The sequence below is a fragment of the Notolabrus celidotus genome, chromosome 22 (assembly GCF_009762535.1).
Source record: "Notolabrus celidotus isolate fNotCel1 chromosome 22, fNotCel1.pri, whole genome shotgun sequence".
NCBI lineage: Eukaryota > Metazoa > Chordata > Actinopteri > Labriformes > Labridae > Notolabrus > Notolabrus celidotus.
Window position 1 is genome coordinate 22,301,743 of NC_048293.1, and position 18,812 is coordinate 22,320,554.

The 18,812-nt window shown below is 41.0% G+C and overlaps 1 protein-coding gene across 2 annotated transcripts in view; it reads left to right on the forward strand.

The window, feature by feature from the left end:
- Positions 1–2,041: 2,041 nt before the first annotated feature.
- Positions 2,042–18,812, forward strand: part of ccdc88c (coiled-coil domain containing 88C) — a 48,212-nt gene continuing 31,441 nt past the window's right edge. For both annotated transcript variants that reach the window (XM_034675195.1, XM_034675196.1), the window contains exons 1-3: positions 2,042–2,694; positions 5,089–5,201; positions 9,170–9,278. In XM_034675195.1, coding sequence (XP_034531086.1) covers positions 2,635–2,694; positions 5,089–5,201; positions 9,170–9,278 — 282 coding nt within the window. In that variant the 5' untranslated portion in view covers positions 2,042–2,634. The remainder of the gene's footprint in view (positions 2,695–5,088; positions 5,202–9,169; positions 9,279–18,812) is intronic.

Here is an 18,812-nt window from a genome sequence, read left to right on the forward strand (position 1 = left end):
TTGCAAAATACTTGAATAGCTCCTAATAATGTCAGATTTGTACACTCAAATGCATATGAACTTAAGTAACACTGTTTTTGCATGTCTCCATAACCTCAAATGATTAAAACATAACTGCTTCTAAATCAGATTATAGAATAATTACTTTTGTAATCACCCAAATGCAATATTTCCCCTAGAAGTTCACCTAAAACATGACACGTTTGCACAGATACATACATATTTTTGCAAATGGTGTGCATTTATTCTCTCTATGCATCATTAATAGTTTAGTATCCCATCATGTATTTAAAAATCTGATTAGATCAGAGTCTCCTATTATGATTTTCTTCTAAATAAACTCATTTTAGTTACACAAACGTGTTTTTTTTGGTCACTTTCTTTCCATTTTGCAGTAAAATATATGTGAGGAAAGCAAACGCCAGCTTCACTCTGACATTAATCACACCAACTGTATTTTTTTAAACAAAATTTCACTCATTAAAAGTGCAAAAAAGTGAGTTTTCTATGTAAGCTAGTCGTTAATCTTGCATTTTAAAACATAAATTCTTCTATCTCAGATTAAAGGTTAAATATTCTTACATATTTCCTAATCATCCATATGCAATATTTCAACATGTATTACAGTTTGTGCAAATTATGTGCATTTATTCTCTATAGGCATCATAAATAGTTTAATATCCCAACATATATTTAAAAATCTGATTAGTTCAGAGCCTACCTATTTCTGCTAAGTATGATTATTTTAACTACCCAAACGTGTATTTTTTTCCCACTATCTATCATGTTTTTTGTTTGAGTAAACACGCAGGAAAGGAAACGCCAGCTTCACTCTGACATGAGTAAATGCATTAAACAAATCAATGACTGGACGAGGCAGAAATGTCTTCAGTTAAAAAAAGAAAAAACTGAAATTATTGTTTTGGAGGAAGAAAGGTTAAAGGTTACTGCTCTGCTCCAATCTGCACAGATGAAATGTTCAAACCAAGCCAGAAACCTTGGTGTAGTCTTAGACTCAGACCTTAATTTCAGCAGCCACATTAAGACAATTACAAAGTCAGCCTACTATCACCTTAAGAATATATCAAGGGTTAAAGGACTTATGTCTCAGCAGGATGCAGAAAAACTTGTCCATGCATTTATCTTTAGTAGACTAGACTACTGTAACGGGGTCTTTACAGGACTCCCTAAAAAGTCCATCAGACGACTGCAGCTCATACAGAATGCTGCTGCTCAAGTCCTAACAAGGACCAAAAAAGTAGACCACATCACTCCAGTTCTTAGATCCCTACACTGGCTTCCTGTCTGTCAGAGAATAGACTTTAAAATCCTGCTGATGGTTTATAAAGCACTGAATGGTTTAGGCCCAAAATACATTGCTGATCTGCTACTACTTTATGAACCACCTCGACCTCTGAGGTCATCAGGTACTGGTCTGCTTTCAGTCCCTAGAGTCAGAACGAAACATGGTGAAGCAGCGTTTAGTCATTATGCACCACATATCTGGTCCACTCCAACTCTCACCTCTTTTAAATCAAAGACTAAGACTTTTTTATTTGCCACTGCCTTCCTATCTGAGCTCACTTTAACTCTCTTTAAATTAAATTTTTAATGTAATTTTAAATATATTTCTAATTTTTCTTTTCCTTTCTGTTTTACTATATTTGTCATTTGAATTATGTTCTTATATGCCTGTCTGAATGTCTCCAATGCTTTTAATGTTTTAATGTAAAGCACATTGAGTTGCCCTCGTGTATGAAATGCGCTATACAAATAAAGCTGCCTTGCCTTGCCTTGACATTAATCACTCTAACTGGATTATTTTAACTTAATTTCACTCATTAAAAGTGCCAAAAAGTGAGTTTTCTGTCTCTCCTCGTTGATCTTGCTCTGTCTGCACTCTTTGGTTAGTTGAATCTGCCAGGGGGTGACGTCAGATTCAAAGGAAACGTTACCGCCCCCTTATGCTGCTATTGGTCGATTCATCGTAAGGGGGCGGGAACCCCTCTTGAAGCTGCAGCGGATTGGTCGGATGTGCTGTCAGTCACTGCTCGCACCCTCCGACAGTCCCACCGACAGGTTGATGGAGAGAAGGGGAGCAGAGAGACTCAGAGGCGGGCTGAGGACACAGAAACACCGGGGAGAAGTATTTGAACTCCTTCTGCTTCAATCTGAGAGGAATTATCGGATTTACTCTTTTTACGACGTTCGTTTAATCATAATTAACACTTTACGGCCGCGTGTCCGCTTTACGCTCCGAGTCGTGTATCCTTGGCAACGTGAACAACTGTCCTGCGAAGTTTGGATCAAGTGTTTTTACCTCAAACCGGGAAATTAACGGAATACTAACCCGCCAAATTAACGGAACTCACTCCCGGGAGCACGTGGGAGTCTGTGTGGAGAGTTTCTCCTCGTGTTTATCTGTTTTTTATCAGTTTATTTCAGTTAAAACCGACTGTTTAGGGAGACGGGGCAGCGCGAGACAATAGTGGTGTGGGAGAAAGCTCGTGCAGGAGGAGGAGGAGGGGGGGCTTTGTTCTGCAGCGCGAGCCTGCTGTGGAGACCCAGCGCGAGCCTGCTGTGGTGATCGATTAACCGGTGGATCGATGATTAGTCGGTGATCGATAAGCAGCCATGGATGTGACTCTGTCCGAGTTGTTGGCCACCTTCATGGAGTCTCCTCTGGTGCTGTGGGTGAGTGGGACCTGTCTCTGTTTGTCTCTGTGTCTCTGTTTGTCTCTGTGAGTGTCAGAGGAACTGAACTAACCTGTACAAACAAACAAACTGTAACACCTGAGAGAACATTTGACAACTACTTTACTCTCTTACACCTTTAACCCTTTCATTAACACCAAATACACTAACATTTATGACAGGAGAGGGATTATTCTGAAGTAAACACCTCATTAATTGACCCAGTGTGTCTCTGCGATTTTCAAAATAAAAGTCTTACTTTAATTAACAGAAAGAAGTTCATTACACATTTAAAGTAAAACATTAAGAGTGGATTATATAAAGACATTTACATTAGAAAGAGAACAGAAGATAAGATAAGCTATTACTTTATTGATCCCCCGGGGGGAAATTCAGTTGTTACAGCAACCCAGACATAAGTACAATCAAGAAAGAAGTTTCAATAAGTAAAATAAAATAAGATAAGTAAAAATAAAAATAGATAAATAAAGCTAGAATACAATTTAGATATATACAATGTTACAATGGAATTTAAATTGAATAGAAGTAATTACAGGCAGTATTAAAACAATTCAGTAATGACAGGTTGACATGATGTTATCATAGTTGGTAATGACAGATTAAGCAATAAATAAAAATAATAATACGGGAATGCAATATGACAATGAGTTGTAGTTAGAATAATAATGTAATATAACATAATAAATATGGCAAGATAATTATAATACAGTATATTATGCATTATAATGCCAGCAGCAGTCAAGAGAGAGAGTTCGGGATGAGATGAATTGAATTATCTCAAAATATATATAAAAAACATATAATATGTAAACAAACGATGCATTATTAGCAGCATGCCTACATTTAACCTGTTAACTTGTTAAGCTCAAGCTAACTATCAGATACTCAGTTTGGATTCAGGTACAGGTGTTGTGTTCGCATGCTAAACTGCAATAAACAATAACAAACTGCAGGTTAAAGTTCATGCACTCATGTCTCTGCACTCATTTCATATCATTATTTGCAGAATTAAGCATAATACATTTTTCTCTCATATCTTGCACGTCTAATTCTAACTGCAGCAGCATCTCAAGTCTTCTGTAAACATCTTAGATATATATTTTGCACACATGATTCACTTCTAATGATATTTCTTTTGTAGCTATAATTCCTGCATGGTTAAAATATGATCAAAAACCAGAGATAGGGAATCTTAAATCATCTTTATTCACTTTGAGCTTTCGTATGTCAAAGGATTTAAGTGTAAGGGTGTATTGCTGTGACTTAATATGGTTTTATGACACTCAGAGTTAAGGATATTAAACATAAAGATCTCAAAACACGCAATTAAACTTTTATAACTTCTTCCAAAGTGCGTGTTAGTTTTTGAGATCTTTGCCCACAGGGTTTGTTTTGGACTCGTTTTAATCATTCTGTTGACCAATAAAATCTCCCTCCTCAGACTGAGAAAAGCAGCTGAGCCGTCAACAGCTTATTAACACCGTGGTACTTCCTGTTGACCTCTGACCTCACATCCTTCTGACCTCAGCGGTCAACTACATTTTTTCCTGCCCTCGTTGGAAACATAAACACGATTACTCAGAGCAGAAAGGTGACACGCTGCAGCTTTCACCTGACTGCGTCTCATGTTTCTGATTCTCTACCCGTCTTTATTTGAGGTCTGACGGTCCAGTTTAGAGTCCGGGAAGTAGCCGCCGCCACCGTCGCCGTGATCTCTGAATCAGATTAAAGGATCTGCCTCGGTGAAGAAAATGAAAGAGTAGAGTTTCCCTTAAACAGGGCCCTAAATCCCAGCATGCTCCAGTGGAGTTGCTCCAGTGGGCAGCAGATCAGGCTGTGGCTTTACTGGGCTGCTTCCAGCTGTGTCACTATATATACTGAAGTCAGGGCACTGTGCGTGGGAGCAGGGCGTTCCTCTGAAGGAGAGCAGTACTCCCTCCCAGTAAATAAAGGTTTCAACATATTCAATGTCCTGTTTTTGATATTTTAATACGAGTACAGCTCCTGGAAAGTAGAGTTTTTGAAGTCTAACTGACGTGCATCAAAAAGGAGTGGAAAAGAGGAACTTTCTAAAAGTTATTTTAATGTTAATAATGCTGCACAAATCCAGGACCCTTGTCATTGCATAAATTAGCGTAAAAGCTGAAGTTTGGACGAAGTTAAGTTAGTTTTATGTGGCCAAGTTTTACTTTGAAATATCCTCTTTGTGTCCCCATTTCTTTCCTTTTAATCAGAGATGAAATGGCGTCTGTGGAGGCGTTACATTAAGACCATACATTCAGAAAACATCCCCTAGATTTAACTCGGATCTGACTGAAAAGAAAACATTAAGAGTTTGAAATCAACACGTCTGTCCTCTCCTCTCGTCTGCAGGTGCGGACGTTGGGTCCTCTGGGCCCGTCTGATGACGTGGGCTCGGAGGAGCGGGTCAACATGTTCATGGAGCTGGTGGACGGAGTCTTCCTGCACAAGATCATGACACACATGTAGGTATCACACTACAGAGAGAGAGTGAGAGTTTAATGAGCGTGAGTCAGGGAGTAAAGCTCCTCTGTGTTTTAATGTGTCTGGACTGGAGTGTGTGAGCGGTAAGAGAGTTAACGCAGTGCTTCCTGCGTGTCTGTGTGTGATCGTGCGACCACATCCTGACTCGATGGTTTCAGGTTGTGAGCGTCACGGCCAGATGTGCTGCTGAAGGCTTCATCGAGCACAGGAGGGGTATGAAAAAGAGCGGCTTTGAGGTGACTGGGTCTGAAAGAACACGAGGGGATTGAAAAATGTGTCACCAAATTCAAATTAACGGCTTGAAATTACGACACTAACCACCTCAGTTTGCTGTGACAACATCCAGGTTTGTTGTGCTTGTATAAGAATAAACTCCCAGTTCGTCTGAAGCATTGCCTACAGATTTTTAAAGGAGATGCAGATAAAGAGTGAGAATCATGCAAACACAAGTTGAGTTTTCATTCAGGTTCTTGTATGAGACATTTTCCTGACACGTTTCATCACAAAAGCATCTCAGCTCAGAGCTTCTCCTGACACTACATTCTCCAGCACTACAAAAACAAGCATCTTGAAAGTTGCAGACAGTCCTGACTAAATTTGAACTACAACTTTCAACAAATCTGCATCATGTGATCTATAGTTACTGCTGAAACCTTTCTGACGTATGGCTCTCAAAGACAGTGAAACTCCCTTTAACTGGAGGATGTGCTGCACAGTTTAATCAGAGCAGTGAGATTTGGCAGGAAGTGTCAGTATCAGGGCATCCTGGTAGTGATCTTAACTCACACGTCATCAAACCGACTGACTTAAAGTCGCTGCAGGAAGTTAGGTAGGGTGATGAAGTGAATCCACACGGAGCATGGAGAAGGAGAAGTTAACAGTGCTGCAGAACACAGACTGTTTCCTCGCTTATCCTGCACTCTGTCTGTGAATTATGAAGATGGAGTTGTTCGTCTTAATCGATTTATCTGTAACTACCTACATACTCCCGTACGTCCTTAAAGCGAGGATGGAAGATGAAGAGAGAATCTGCCTCTTAAAAGTTTCACCAGAGAAGAAGAGTCTTCTCACGACAAACTTGGCAACAATAGAGGAGGCATTGTATTCTTGTATTCAAAGCTAAAGCAGTCAAGTGTTTTCAGCAAGCATTTTGTCTCTGAGCTCACAGCTCTCTCAGCTGCAAATAATTCAACTTCTGGAAATGCTGTTGAGCTTATCAGCGTCACTTGTGCCTCCTCGACGGATCAAAATCAAGACGGTGCAGGACTTTTGATAACAGCTTTGTCAACAACCGTTGTGGAGGAGAAACTGAGAATGGCGGTCCCTGACAACCCAGTCACTCCTGTGCTTTTGGGGGGTTTTCCTTCCCTTAGTTTCTCTGCAACTAAGAGTGTGTGGCCTGCTAGGACAGACACCTCAGTTAGTGGACACAGGCCTTAAAGTTGTGAAGGGTTGTTGTTTGCAGAAGAAGAACTGTCTTTGGGTTGAAAGTATGTGTAGCACCACAATAGTTATGGTACTAAAGCCCAAATAAAGTCATTCATTCATGGTTAGTTATAGTTTTTGTATCCAGACAGCATTTGAACCACAGGGCACATAATCTGTCCCCAGCAATAATAATGACACACACCTACTAATGTGGAATGTGAACCCCGTCCCAGCCAGTCGACCCTCTGTCCCCAAATCAGACCACATGTTCACATGTCAGTTATTGTCTTAAAGAACAATGACGGTCAGGCTATTGTTCTCCGCTCTCTGAATGTAGGCTGGGCTGGCAGGAGGGGGGGTGATCAGGACCTGGTAGGGGTTTATGGGAAAGTGGGTTACAGAGGAGGAGGGGGCCAGAAGGAGACACTCGGGGACAGTTGGTAAATCAGTCAGAACGTAAACTTATTATCATCCCTGATCTCTCCAAACATAAACTTAAAGAGGGTCAATGATATTAAAATCTCTGAGGGCCTCTTTAGGTGACTGTAACTGGGGATAGAATATGATATGCTAAGTTTTGATATCCAGCATTTAATGAGACAGAACCTCCAGCTGAGACTTCCTTTTCTGCCCTTGTATCTGTTTCTGTTGAGTCTCAGTTTCACTGTAAACAGGAAGTTACACAGAGGCTCAATGAAACCAGTTAACAGGTCTTAGGTTTGCTGAAATGACCCCATCATGATGCAGATTTGTAAACAAAAGGTCAGGTCTGTCATCAAGTGAAGAAGACAACTTTTAAAATGTTCATTTATGGATTTAAGGTTGGATTAATCGAGCCTTCTGTGCCTTTACATTGAGGATAGGACCGTGGATAGAGCAAGAGACTGCAAGAGAGAGAGTGGGGACTGACTTGTGGTAGAGCGCTGCTCCATCAAGCAGTATATAGCCTCTCTACATTCGGTGCACCACTTAACCACTAACACCAAAACCAGCAACCCGGATCGATTATTTCTGATGCGTTCAAGGAAGTAGGGAGACACCGGTTGGGGAGTCAGGGTCGGCACAAGTTGGTATGTTTGATGTAGAACAGACGAAAAAATCATGGACAGAGAGCAAGGATGTCGTAAAGGCGGATTGTGCTTTTCCTGCTTTTTTATTGGACGTTTTTTTTATCTTTTCTTTTATTTGCACATCATAAAACAACAATAACAACAACAACAACAACAACAACAACAACAGAAGCTCCAAGAGGCTTATAAAACACCTTCCCTCTTGCTAAACAAAAAGTTATAAAAAGCAGCAATACACATAAGTTACCAAAAACAGTTCCATAACTTTACATTTACAATACATAATATGTACAATTAGATCAGATTTAATTTGTTTTACAGGTGGGTGTTCTTCCTGCAGGGCTGTTTTGGTTAGCTGCAGGGTCATCAGCTGGGGACCACCGCTCACTGATGTTTCGCCCCTTAGTCCAGAACATCTCCTGGTGGCGGGGCAGTGAACAGGGGCGTCTCCCTGACACTCCCTGAAGCTAACCTTGTTCAGGAGCTGCTTGCTCCCCATATTTTGTTCCTTCTTCTCAGCCATAGCCAGAAGCTTGCCTTTTCAGCCTCCTTTGAGAACTCCCTGGTTGCCTTGTGCAGCCTAGCTCCCCGACACCCCAAGTCTTTGAGTAGCCGTGTTGTTGAAGCTCCCACAAAGCCTCTAGATAAGTATGTTGAGACCTCTTAAATTCGGCACCCTTTCAGATGCTTTTACTTTCCATACTGACTATTTTCTGCTTAAACCAAAGCCTAAAAAGGTTTGCGATTAACAGGACGACAAATGTTGAATTTGTTGAAGTGAAAGTGTTACAAGAAGGCCTTTAGTATGAATTGTTGAAGCTGCAGCTGAAGCCATCGGATGCACCTTTAAGAACAGGGTTCACACAGAAATTTGAGAACAAAGCACAAGAACCCAAACAAATTTAGAAGTCGTGCTCCCTGATTAGCTTGTGTCAGATAAGGCCTAAAAATAAAGACTCAGATATTTTTCACACCACGTCCAATTCCAGATTTTAATTGATTAATGCTTCTTATCGTGGCTCCCTCTGAGCATGTCTCTCAGGGTGCAGCTGTCGTCTGTTCGGGATGCTGCCGGCTTTATGTTTTACATCCAGTCCTGCAGAGTCCTCTCTCTGGTTAGCTGTTCTTGTTGGACGTCCTGTACATTCTTAAGAAGTCCGGTCCATCGTCTCGTCTTTCTTCCACTGAGTGAAATCTGTGTTCAAGCCAGAGCTCTGACATCACGCTGGTGTCATGATGTCATCGAAGGCGAGCCAGACATTGTTGGTGCCCCCCGTTCACATGCAAATCAGGCTGGCACAGACGTGTGGATGTGACATAAATCCTTCTGCTGCACAATAGTTACCCTAAAACTGGAATATATGTGTGTGTGTGTGTGTAACGATCTTTGTCTCAAATAGCCACGATTAACGTCCGCCGCTCCTCTTGTCTGTGTGTTTGTGTCTCCATAGTGACCCCAGCCCGACCCATCAGAGGCTGAACAAGAATGTGAACAGTGACGTCTCACTGCGCCTTCACAACCTCACCGTCCTCACCAGACACATCAGGACGTACTACCAGGTACACACACACACACACACACACACACACACACACACACACACACACACACACACACACACACACACACACACACACACACACACACACACACACACACACACAAACTGAAGCCAAGAGTTGTTGTTCTTTGCCCCAAACATATTTGTCTTAACTTCAGGAATAAACGGCGCCACATTCAGGCACTCTCTTTTTGTCAGGTGTAGGTTTACATGCTTTCACCTTTTATTCTCCAACTTCTTTTTAGTCTTTGTTCCCTTTTCTACACACACCTGCACCTCTCCTCTCTTTGTGCTCACACCAGCTTGTCCTCCTTCAAATTCTTCATCAGTATCTGCGTTATGAAGTCATTAAAAACAAACACAGCTCATATTTTTAAATGTTTCCTCTAGCAGTCAGAGGGTAAGTGAGTAGCATGAGGAGAAAGCAAATACAGAAGATAGTGTTGCACTTCTTTTTCACAGGATAGGTATGCAGGGGAGGAGTGAGGCGGGCAAAAATGCTCCCTCCCATGTTGTCTTTTTTTTGAGGGTGTCTGCAACTTTAGACTTGTGATCAGTGCCTCTTTTCTTTCTTTCTTTATATAAATAAGTATAAATATTTAGCATTTTGGGACCTTCAACATCTTTCTAACTTGAATTTATCAAACAACAATCTATAGTGTATCACTTCTTCTGCTTAATCTGACCGCATGTAATGTTTACTCTTAATCAGGAAGTAGAGGTTTGTTGTTTTGTAACTCATTTACTTGATGCAGACTTGATACAATGATGTTGATTAGTTGCAGTCTTGCAGGCACACCCTTTCTAACAGTTTGCCTTTATAAAGGTCTAAAACTGAGGTGTTGCTTATAAATATCGAGCATAGCTGCTTCCTTTGCGAACTGCTTTATTATTCATTTATTTATAATTATTGTATTAGTTATAACAATTTCAATTATTTATCTACTCAATTTTATTGTTATTTTTAGCCTTTATTTTATCTCCAACTCTTCCCTGTACCCCTTTTTATTTATCTGTTTTAACTATTTATACTCTTAATGATAATTTGAGGCTTTAACTTATTTTAATAACACATATTTTATTGTTGTTGGTGTGCTTTAGTCTCTATTTGCTGTGTCTGATTGTAGCAGCATCATATGTCTATGGCTTCTCATGTCTGCACATGGCGGTTGGGTAGAGTCGGTCGTCTATCATTCAGAAGGTTGGCGGTTCAATCCCAGCTCCTGCAGTCACAGGTTGAAGTGTCCTTGGGCAAGACACTGAACCCCAGACTGCTCCTGCTGTGTGGTCCCTTACTATAGCAGCCTCTACCACCAGTGAGTGAATGTGGTGTGAATGCGACGAGGAGTGTCCATTTACCAAGTCCAAGTCCATTGACATGAAAGAGAAGGGGAGGTGTGCTCTCCCTTCCTCACGGCCAAGTTCCACCAGATCCTTGTCTGGTCCCTCTCCGATCCGTCACAGGCCTGAAGTCAACAGGTCAGAGGTTTTCAGAGGACTAGAAAGACAACATGGATGAGGAGAGGAGGAGGAGAATCCTTGATTCAGTGATTACCGCGGGAAAACCTCTGTCACATGACTCCAGCTGTCCAGCGGTCATGCTCGGAGACTGACGGGACTCAGATCTGGTGGAAGTCCCGTGTTAGCCTTTGCCCTTCCACTGAGGCACGTGGAAGGGCAGGGGACACCGTAACATATGATGAGTCTGTGTCTGTCTGCAGATGTCATCTGTTGATTTGTGTCGACCTGCAGGCTGCATGTTTGTGTTCTTCATAATCATCATGTGTGCGACTTCTGACGAGTCTATTTCAGCTCCATGTTCAAAGCTTTAACCAACCCGAAGGCAACAAGAAATATGCAACAACACACTCATATATATACATTCCTCAACTGAATCAATGTGTGTGTGAGTGTGTGTGTGTGAGTCACATGCTGTATTGATGATGGTTTACATCCGTATGGATTAACCTTGGACTTGTTGGCCCATCTTTTTTTGTCTGTTTACTCGCTTAAAGGCCGACAATCTGTGGTGATCAAAGCGAGCAGGAAGTAACACAGCATGTTTAAATCATTGAGTCCTACACAGAGGTAATGCAGAGTGTTACTTTGATGAAATCAATCCTTCTATATGATGTTTTTTGACTTTTGTGTCTGCTTGATTCAGAGTTTGCAAGTCTACAGAAACGAATCTGCTTCTTAAAAGTTTGTCGAGTAGAAAGTAATTTGTTTGCGCAGGAAAACAGATCTAAGATAAGCAACATCTAGCATCTATAAAACCTGACCTTTTCACATGTTCTTATCGTAACAAACTTGCTCACACTCCTCTGTTCAGGCTCATTGGAGCATTTACAATGAACTCAGTTTGGTTTTAAGGTTTCTGAGGAGCTTGTTTTCTCTGCCGTACGGAGAAGGTTGTTTTCAGCCTGTTCTCTCAGCAGATACGGTACAATGGGTTCCAACAGTGGCTTGTTTTCACAAGAAACTTCCTGCAGCATAATCCAACTTCTCGGTTCAAGACTTCCTGCATGAAAGGCATGAAAGAATGTGTTCAAAGTATATTTCTGTTTAAAATTAAATCCTGCTATTTATGTCCACCAGCTCAACAATCGGCTTTTTACCGTACAGTTATTGAAAAGGGAACAGATAGAGATGTCTCAGACCCACAGGTTCTAAATTTGCTTCCTCACACATTCCCCTAACAGCTGATGGAAGAGAGATGCTCTTGATGATGGGAGATTGTTGCACTTTAATCGATGGATGTGAAGTCGTTACTGCTGAAAATGATTCTCATTCTTCCACCTCGGTTGTTTTTATTCATCCTTTAACTGTCGCTTTTTTCAGATTTGCACAATTTCATGATATAAACGTCATCACCTCACCCCCTCGCCTGCTCCTGGTGGTTTTTCCCAAATATTTCCTGCAGACATTTTAAGAGGGAGCTTGCAGGAAAAGTCCTCGTAGAGTCGAGTGAAAGTTTTGCCTGTTTTGCGTTCACACATGCAGCCCAACCCTTTGAAATTTTCAGGAGTTTTGTGCATGTGTGAATACAGCAAAGCAAAACTCTCTCAGTCATGGTTTCTGATATTATAGTTTGTCCTCAACATTCCAGTTTATGTGCGAGTGTTTGTTTTTCTAAGAGGCTCCTGCAGCTTTGTGTGCAGGATTATCAGAGAAGAGGAGGAAGGGTGAGAGGAAACATGAAAAACAGAAACACAAGAGTGATTCAGCTTTCCATAACTGTGAATATCTTCTTCTAATGGACACAAGAATATTTATCAGCAAGTTTAATGCATGTTTTTGTCAGCAGAAGAGGTGAGGGGTCAACACTGAGGCTCTGAGAGTCAATCGTTTGCACACCAAATGTGCAAGATGTGGTGCCTGCTGTGGAGGTATTCTGACTTAATTTTTGTGGAGTGGAAGGAGGTGAAGATGCATCAGCCTTCCTTAAATACAAGCAATGATTATGGCAATTATCATTAGATTGGAAGTTGCCGTAGATGAGCCATCAGTGAGAGTCTGCAGTCTTATTTTTTGTTGCATTCAGCCTGTTTCTGCTGCTTTCTTCTGATTGTGTCGAATCAAAAGTAAGAAGAGATTTGTGAGAGACAGTCAACTGGATATGGAGTTCAGCAGGAGAATTGGTGCATGAGACATTTTTATTAAATGTGTCCTTGATCAGAAGTAGCTGAAAGTGAGGATGATCTGCAAACACTGATTTGAACAGTCCTCTATAAATCTGCAGTCTGAGAATCTTCAGGGTTTACATGCACGCAGAGTTATTGTCTCTCACACAGGAGCAGAACGGACGTGCGAGCTGGCAGTCGACTGCAGCCTTTTTAGTTTGTTTATATTTAACTTGTCGGCCCAGACACAGACGACACGAGGCGACACGGCAGGTCATCACCTCTACTTCTGTGTTGTATTGTCTGTTTGATGTGTCTGCAGCTTTTTAGTGAAGAGCTTCATTCATCCAGACTTTAACTTGGTGATGTGAGACGTATAACCCTGCAGATGAAACTCCAAACCTTTAAGAAGATGCTAAGATGTTGAAATAATAACACCTTATGTTGAGCGATTGACTTTAGGAGCCTCAGAGTTTATTTTACTCTCACACACGTCCATTTGTTTGAGACCTCTCATCGTCAGCCGTGTTTGACCTCTGATGACATAAAACACTCACATTCTGAGTTTTAACCCAAATAGAGGCAAGTGTGTATTAAACTACAATAAATGCACGTGTGTGTAAAGCCGTCGATGATGTAATGTGATCTCAAAGCTAATCACATCCAGAGGGATAAATCCTGTGTGCATGTGTGCACACAGTGTGTGTGTTTTATAAATCAGAGATAAGAAGCTCAGATGCAGTTGATTTGGTCGAGTTACAGTCATGACTTATTAACACACACACACACTTCCTAAAGCTCATACCTCACACAGTGATCGGAGCGTAATGCTTGCATGTAAACTCATTCTGGTGTTATTGATCATGATTGAGATAATCAGTGTGTGAATTGACCCTTATCAAGCCCCACCTCTCTGCAGTCCAGATTCCAATCACTGGTTTGCTAACAGCATGTTAACGTTTCCCTTTCCTCTCACTTTGTTTATTAAGGAGAAACACGTTTTGATGGTAACTTAAAGATGTGCATGTATCTCCAGAGCATCAGGAAGTGTAGCTTTAGGAATCGTCACATGCATGTTTGCAACTCAGCTCATCAGAAAATAACAGCAATAAGTAAAATGATGCAAGGCTAAAATAAAATAGAGGATGTGAAATACTTAAAAATTAAATAAAATCATTCCAATACAATCAGATAAATACAAGTCAAATAATAAATAAAATAAAATAATTACATTACAATCCGATAAATACAAGTCAAATAATAAATAAAATACAATAATTACAATAAAATCAGATAAATACAAGTCAAATAATATATAAAATAAAATAAAATCATCACAACAAAGTCAAATAAATGAAAGTCAAATGATAAATAGATTCAAATAAAATAAAATCATTACAACAAAATCAATAAAATGAAATCAGATAAATACAAGTCAGATAATAAATAAAATAAAAATAATTCCAATAAATAAAAAAAATAAATAAAAAAATGATGCTAAATAATGACAGTAATTGTAGTAATAATGCAGTCCAAGGATAAAAGGAAATTCCTAGAAGTTAAAAGCCAGATTAAAAATGTTAGTCTTTAGTTTACATCTAAAAACACTCATGGGGGCTCGCGGGTTTAATGTCCAGAAGTAGAGAGTCCAGAATTTAGGGGCATGAAAACAGAAAGATCTCTGGCCGGTGCTTGTAAGGGACACACGAGGAACATACTATGCATGCACAGTGCTTGATTCTTTGCGTATTGAAGTGAAGTGCTGCATTAACGTGATATCAGACGTGCTTTAGGACAAATCACTGACATTGCACATCCTGCCATGTGACTGACTCCTGGGCATGTGCACATCTTAATCGCCATGTTCAAACGATGCATTGTTCAGCTCTTTGTACAGATATGTTGAGTTCCTTCGATCAGACTTGAGACTGGAGTTCATAAGCCTTAAGTAACTGTTCAGCTATGTTTATAAAAGTCAACATCTCGAATACTACATATTGCTTCTTGTCTTAAGCCTGGGTTATACTTCTGCGTTGACTCTACGCCAGAGTGGCTGCAAAACTTTGCAGAAACACTTGTAGGCAGTTTGATTTCTGTGCTTGTCAGATCTGCCTGTTTACTGTAAATACCATTTTTCTGTGTGTGTGTTGAATTGGAGCTGATAAATGTTGTTGTTGTTGATCATACAGCAATTATTACAAAGAGAGGGAGTTATCGCAGGAGATGAAATTAGCAGGAAGTACCATGCTGCCCAGCGGACCAATCACAGGGCTTGTGGTCCTCGTCGTTTCAAGGTGTAGTTACGTTTTTGCACATCAGGAACCTGCGTTGAAACAGTCTGACCTGCACAGAGGACGGTCTGACCTCCTCACCCTGATGTTTTATTGGTTGTAGAAAAGGTTATATTTAGAAAACTGCTGAGTGGATGGTCAGACCTCAGTGCTTCTGTACAAATGAACTCAGCTGATCAACAAACAACGACTCTCTTCAGTAAAAACTAACACAGTTATTGATTTGTAGCCCCCAGCAGCCGAACAGCAGATTTACAATGTGAGGATTTCATTTCATGTAAATACAGACTAGACTCTTAAAACTTGTTCCTAGAGAGTGATTTAATGGATAAAAAACATGATTTAAGTTTGATTTAAAGTATCGATCAGAAGCTGACTCATACATGTAATCATGCAGCCTCACAGGAACAATGCAGGTCACTTAACTGTGTTGATGTTTACACCAAACACAAAGTGCCTCTGATAAAACAGCACTCATTATGCTCGGCTCACGCAGCTCAGACACAATGAACATCACATCTGCTGCTGACTGTTTGTGTTCGCTGAATGAAGTGGGTCACTCTGGGAAGTACGGGGTTAATCTGTCCATGATGGTTAATCTCTAACCACCATGGCCTTGACACACACACACACACACACACACACACACACACACACACACACACACACACACACACACACACACACACACACACAGGGAGAGACACGTGCACACACACCTCATAGTTTAACCTTAAGTCAACGAGTTATGAGCCTTAGAATGTGGCTGTGGGATCAGCTGCAGGAGCAACACGCACACACTCACACACACAGACACACACACACACACACACACACACAGACACACACACACACACACACACACACACACACACACACACACACACACACACTCACACACACTCAACACAGCTGTTCATATAGGACTCGGTGTTGTCTTTCTCTTCATTAGACGATGTCTCAGCAGACATGCAGGCGAGCCCACCGACTCTCCAGTCTCCCTAGTGAGCACTAACAGTGTGTGTGCGTGTGTGTGAGTGTGTGAGAGAAAGGGGGGTAGTCAGTCACCTCCCTTCTGTTCCCTCTCTGTTGCACAAAAGCACAGTAACCCGATCTCACACGCTCTGAATACTAAACTATTTACTCTTTTCACACTGCTGAAGGATTTAACCTCTAACTGCTCGATCTGAGGGCTTGAGGAAGAGACTGATTGATTGATTAATTATCTATAAATTAAAATACCATTTGGTTGTTGAAGTTACTCAGAGGATGTGCAGATTAGAACTCAGTCTGATCTCATCTTAATCCACCATGAGCTGAGCACTTTGCAGCATTTAGCAAGTTACAGTAGCAAGGACAAACTTCCTTTAACAGGCAGAAACCTCCAGGTGGACCAGACTCATGTTAGACACACATCTGCTGAGACCGTGTTGGAGAGAGGGATAGACGGAGATGAAGAGAGAGAGAGATGATAGTGGTGAGACAGATAGTAGTAGTTGTAGCAGCTGGAGTCTGGCACATCCACAGCAGCAGAGATCCAGAGGAACCTACGAGACAAGGGAGCTCAGGGACTCCAGAAAGGTCTAAGAAAAGGGAAAAGAGAGGGAGAGGAGAAGAAAGAAAAAGAGGAGAATAAATGGTGAAGGAAAGACAGAAGGAAAGGACGGGATAAGAAAAGGAGACATAAAGGATGAAGAAATATGGAAAGAAAGAAAGAAAGAAAGAAAGAAAGAAAGAAAGAAAGAAAGAAAGAAAGAAAGGAATGAAAGAAAGAAATAAGGAAGGAAAGAATGAAAGGAAAAAGGAAGGAATGAAAGTAAGAAAGAAAGAAGGAAGGAAGGAAAGAAAGGAAAAAGGAAGGAAAAAACGATGAATGAATGAAAGAAAGAAGGAAGGAATGAAAGTTAGAAAGGAAGGAAGGATGGAAAGGAAAGGAAAAGGAAAGAATTAAAGAAGGAAGGAATGAAAGGAAAAAGGAAGGAATGAATGAAAGAAAGAAAGAAAGAGAAGGATGGATGGAAAGGAAAAAGGAAAGAATGAAAGAAAGAAGGAAGGAGTGAAAGGAAAGAATGAAAGAAATAAGGAAGGAAGGAATGAAAGGAAAAAGGAAGGAATGACAAAAGAAGGAATGAAAAATGAAAGTAAGAAGGACGGAATGAAAGGAATGAAAGAAGAAAAGAAAGGATGAATAACAGACCAAAAAAAGGAATCTACAGCAGAGATCCAGCAGAACCTACAAGACAAGGGAGCTCAGGGACTCCAGAAAGGTCTATGGTTAGTAACTTTAATGGGACAGGAAGAGTAGACTGAGGCGAGAGAGGGATAGACAGGATCCCATTGTGCCAGTCTCAGCCTATAGCAGCATCTCTAAGAGCTGGTCCAAGCCTGATCCAGCTCTAACTGTAAGCTTTATCAAAAAGGAAAGTAGAGAGTGTGTCTGCCTCCCGGACCCTGACTGGTAGATGATGATTAATGTCAATTGCCGATGTTTACCTGTCGTGTCACAACTGTCCCCTTGATGATTGGACTCATTGGACTACTATGGTAATGGTAATTTTGGACTTTAGCAGTCTTAAAGTTACTGAATAAACATGGAAATATAACAGAGAGAGGCGCCCAATCCTTATTATTCATCAGTGATAATCAAAGTAATGATTTGTGGTGTAGAAGCTGAGCACTGTCAGAGGCGTCCTGAACATCACCCCTTCAGATTTGACTCTTTGGATTCAGAGATGGAGAAATGTTCATGCAAAATTATGCAAAAGCATGAAATCAGCTGACAAAGATATGAGTTTGTGCAGAACGAAACACAAGCAGACTCTTTTATCACCTCAGAATGAAACATGCATGAGAAGCAGCAGCAGGATTTTTTTGGGAACATAAGTCGCTCTATTGTTTGTGTAAAAAATGACCACACAGCCGTCTCTGTGTCCGTCAGAGAAACACTGATAAGAAGAATCAGGAAGAGACGTCACACACTTCATAACTCCGTCCTCTCTGATCACAGGGAGCCGCCGACGCTCTGACACTTTGTCTGAGTTTTATTGTCGTCTTGTAACTTAAGCACGAGTCTTCCTCTTACTGCCGCTCCGTCTTTAACCTCCTCGGTTACTGTGGGAACTGAGGAACAAAGACCTGAGCCTTCATGGGATGTTTTGAACTTCATATCCTCTGGCCTACTTTGCACACACACACACCGAACACACACCGAACACACACACCCTTACTCGCTGGACAATGTGGACAATATACAGTGTGTGTGTGTTTGGGTTCGGCCGGACTGTGAGGTTATCAGAGTGCACAGACCACTTTTTCTTTTTGTGTGTGTGTGCGTGTGCGTGTGTGTGTGTAATCCTGGGGTCTTTAGACTGGTAGCATAGAACAACAGGGTGCTCAGAGTGTTAAAGCTCCTTGTTCAAACAGAAAAAAAAGAGAAGAAGAGTTAGTACGGAGGAAGAAATCAGCCTTTACTCGCCCTCTCGTTTACGTCAGTCTTTGCAAACCCAGCTCTGTAAACACTCTGAGAATCTGAAGCTACAGATAGTATGAAAAGTAAAAAAGAATCAGTCTAAGATGCAAAAAAAATCCTCTTCCTTTAAGGTCTTAATGTCAGGAAAC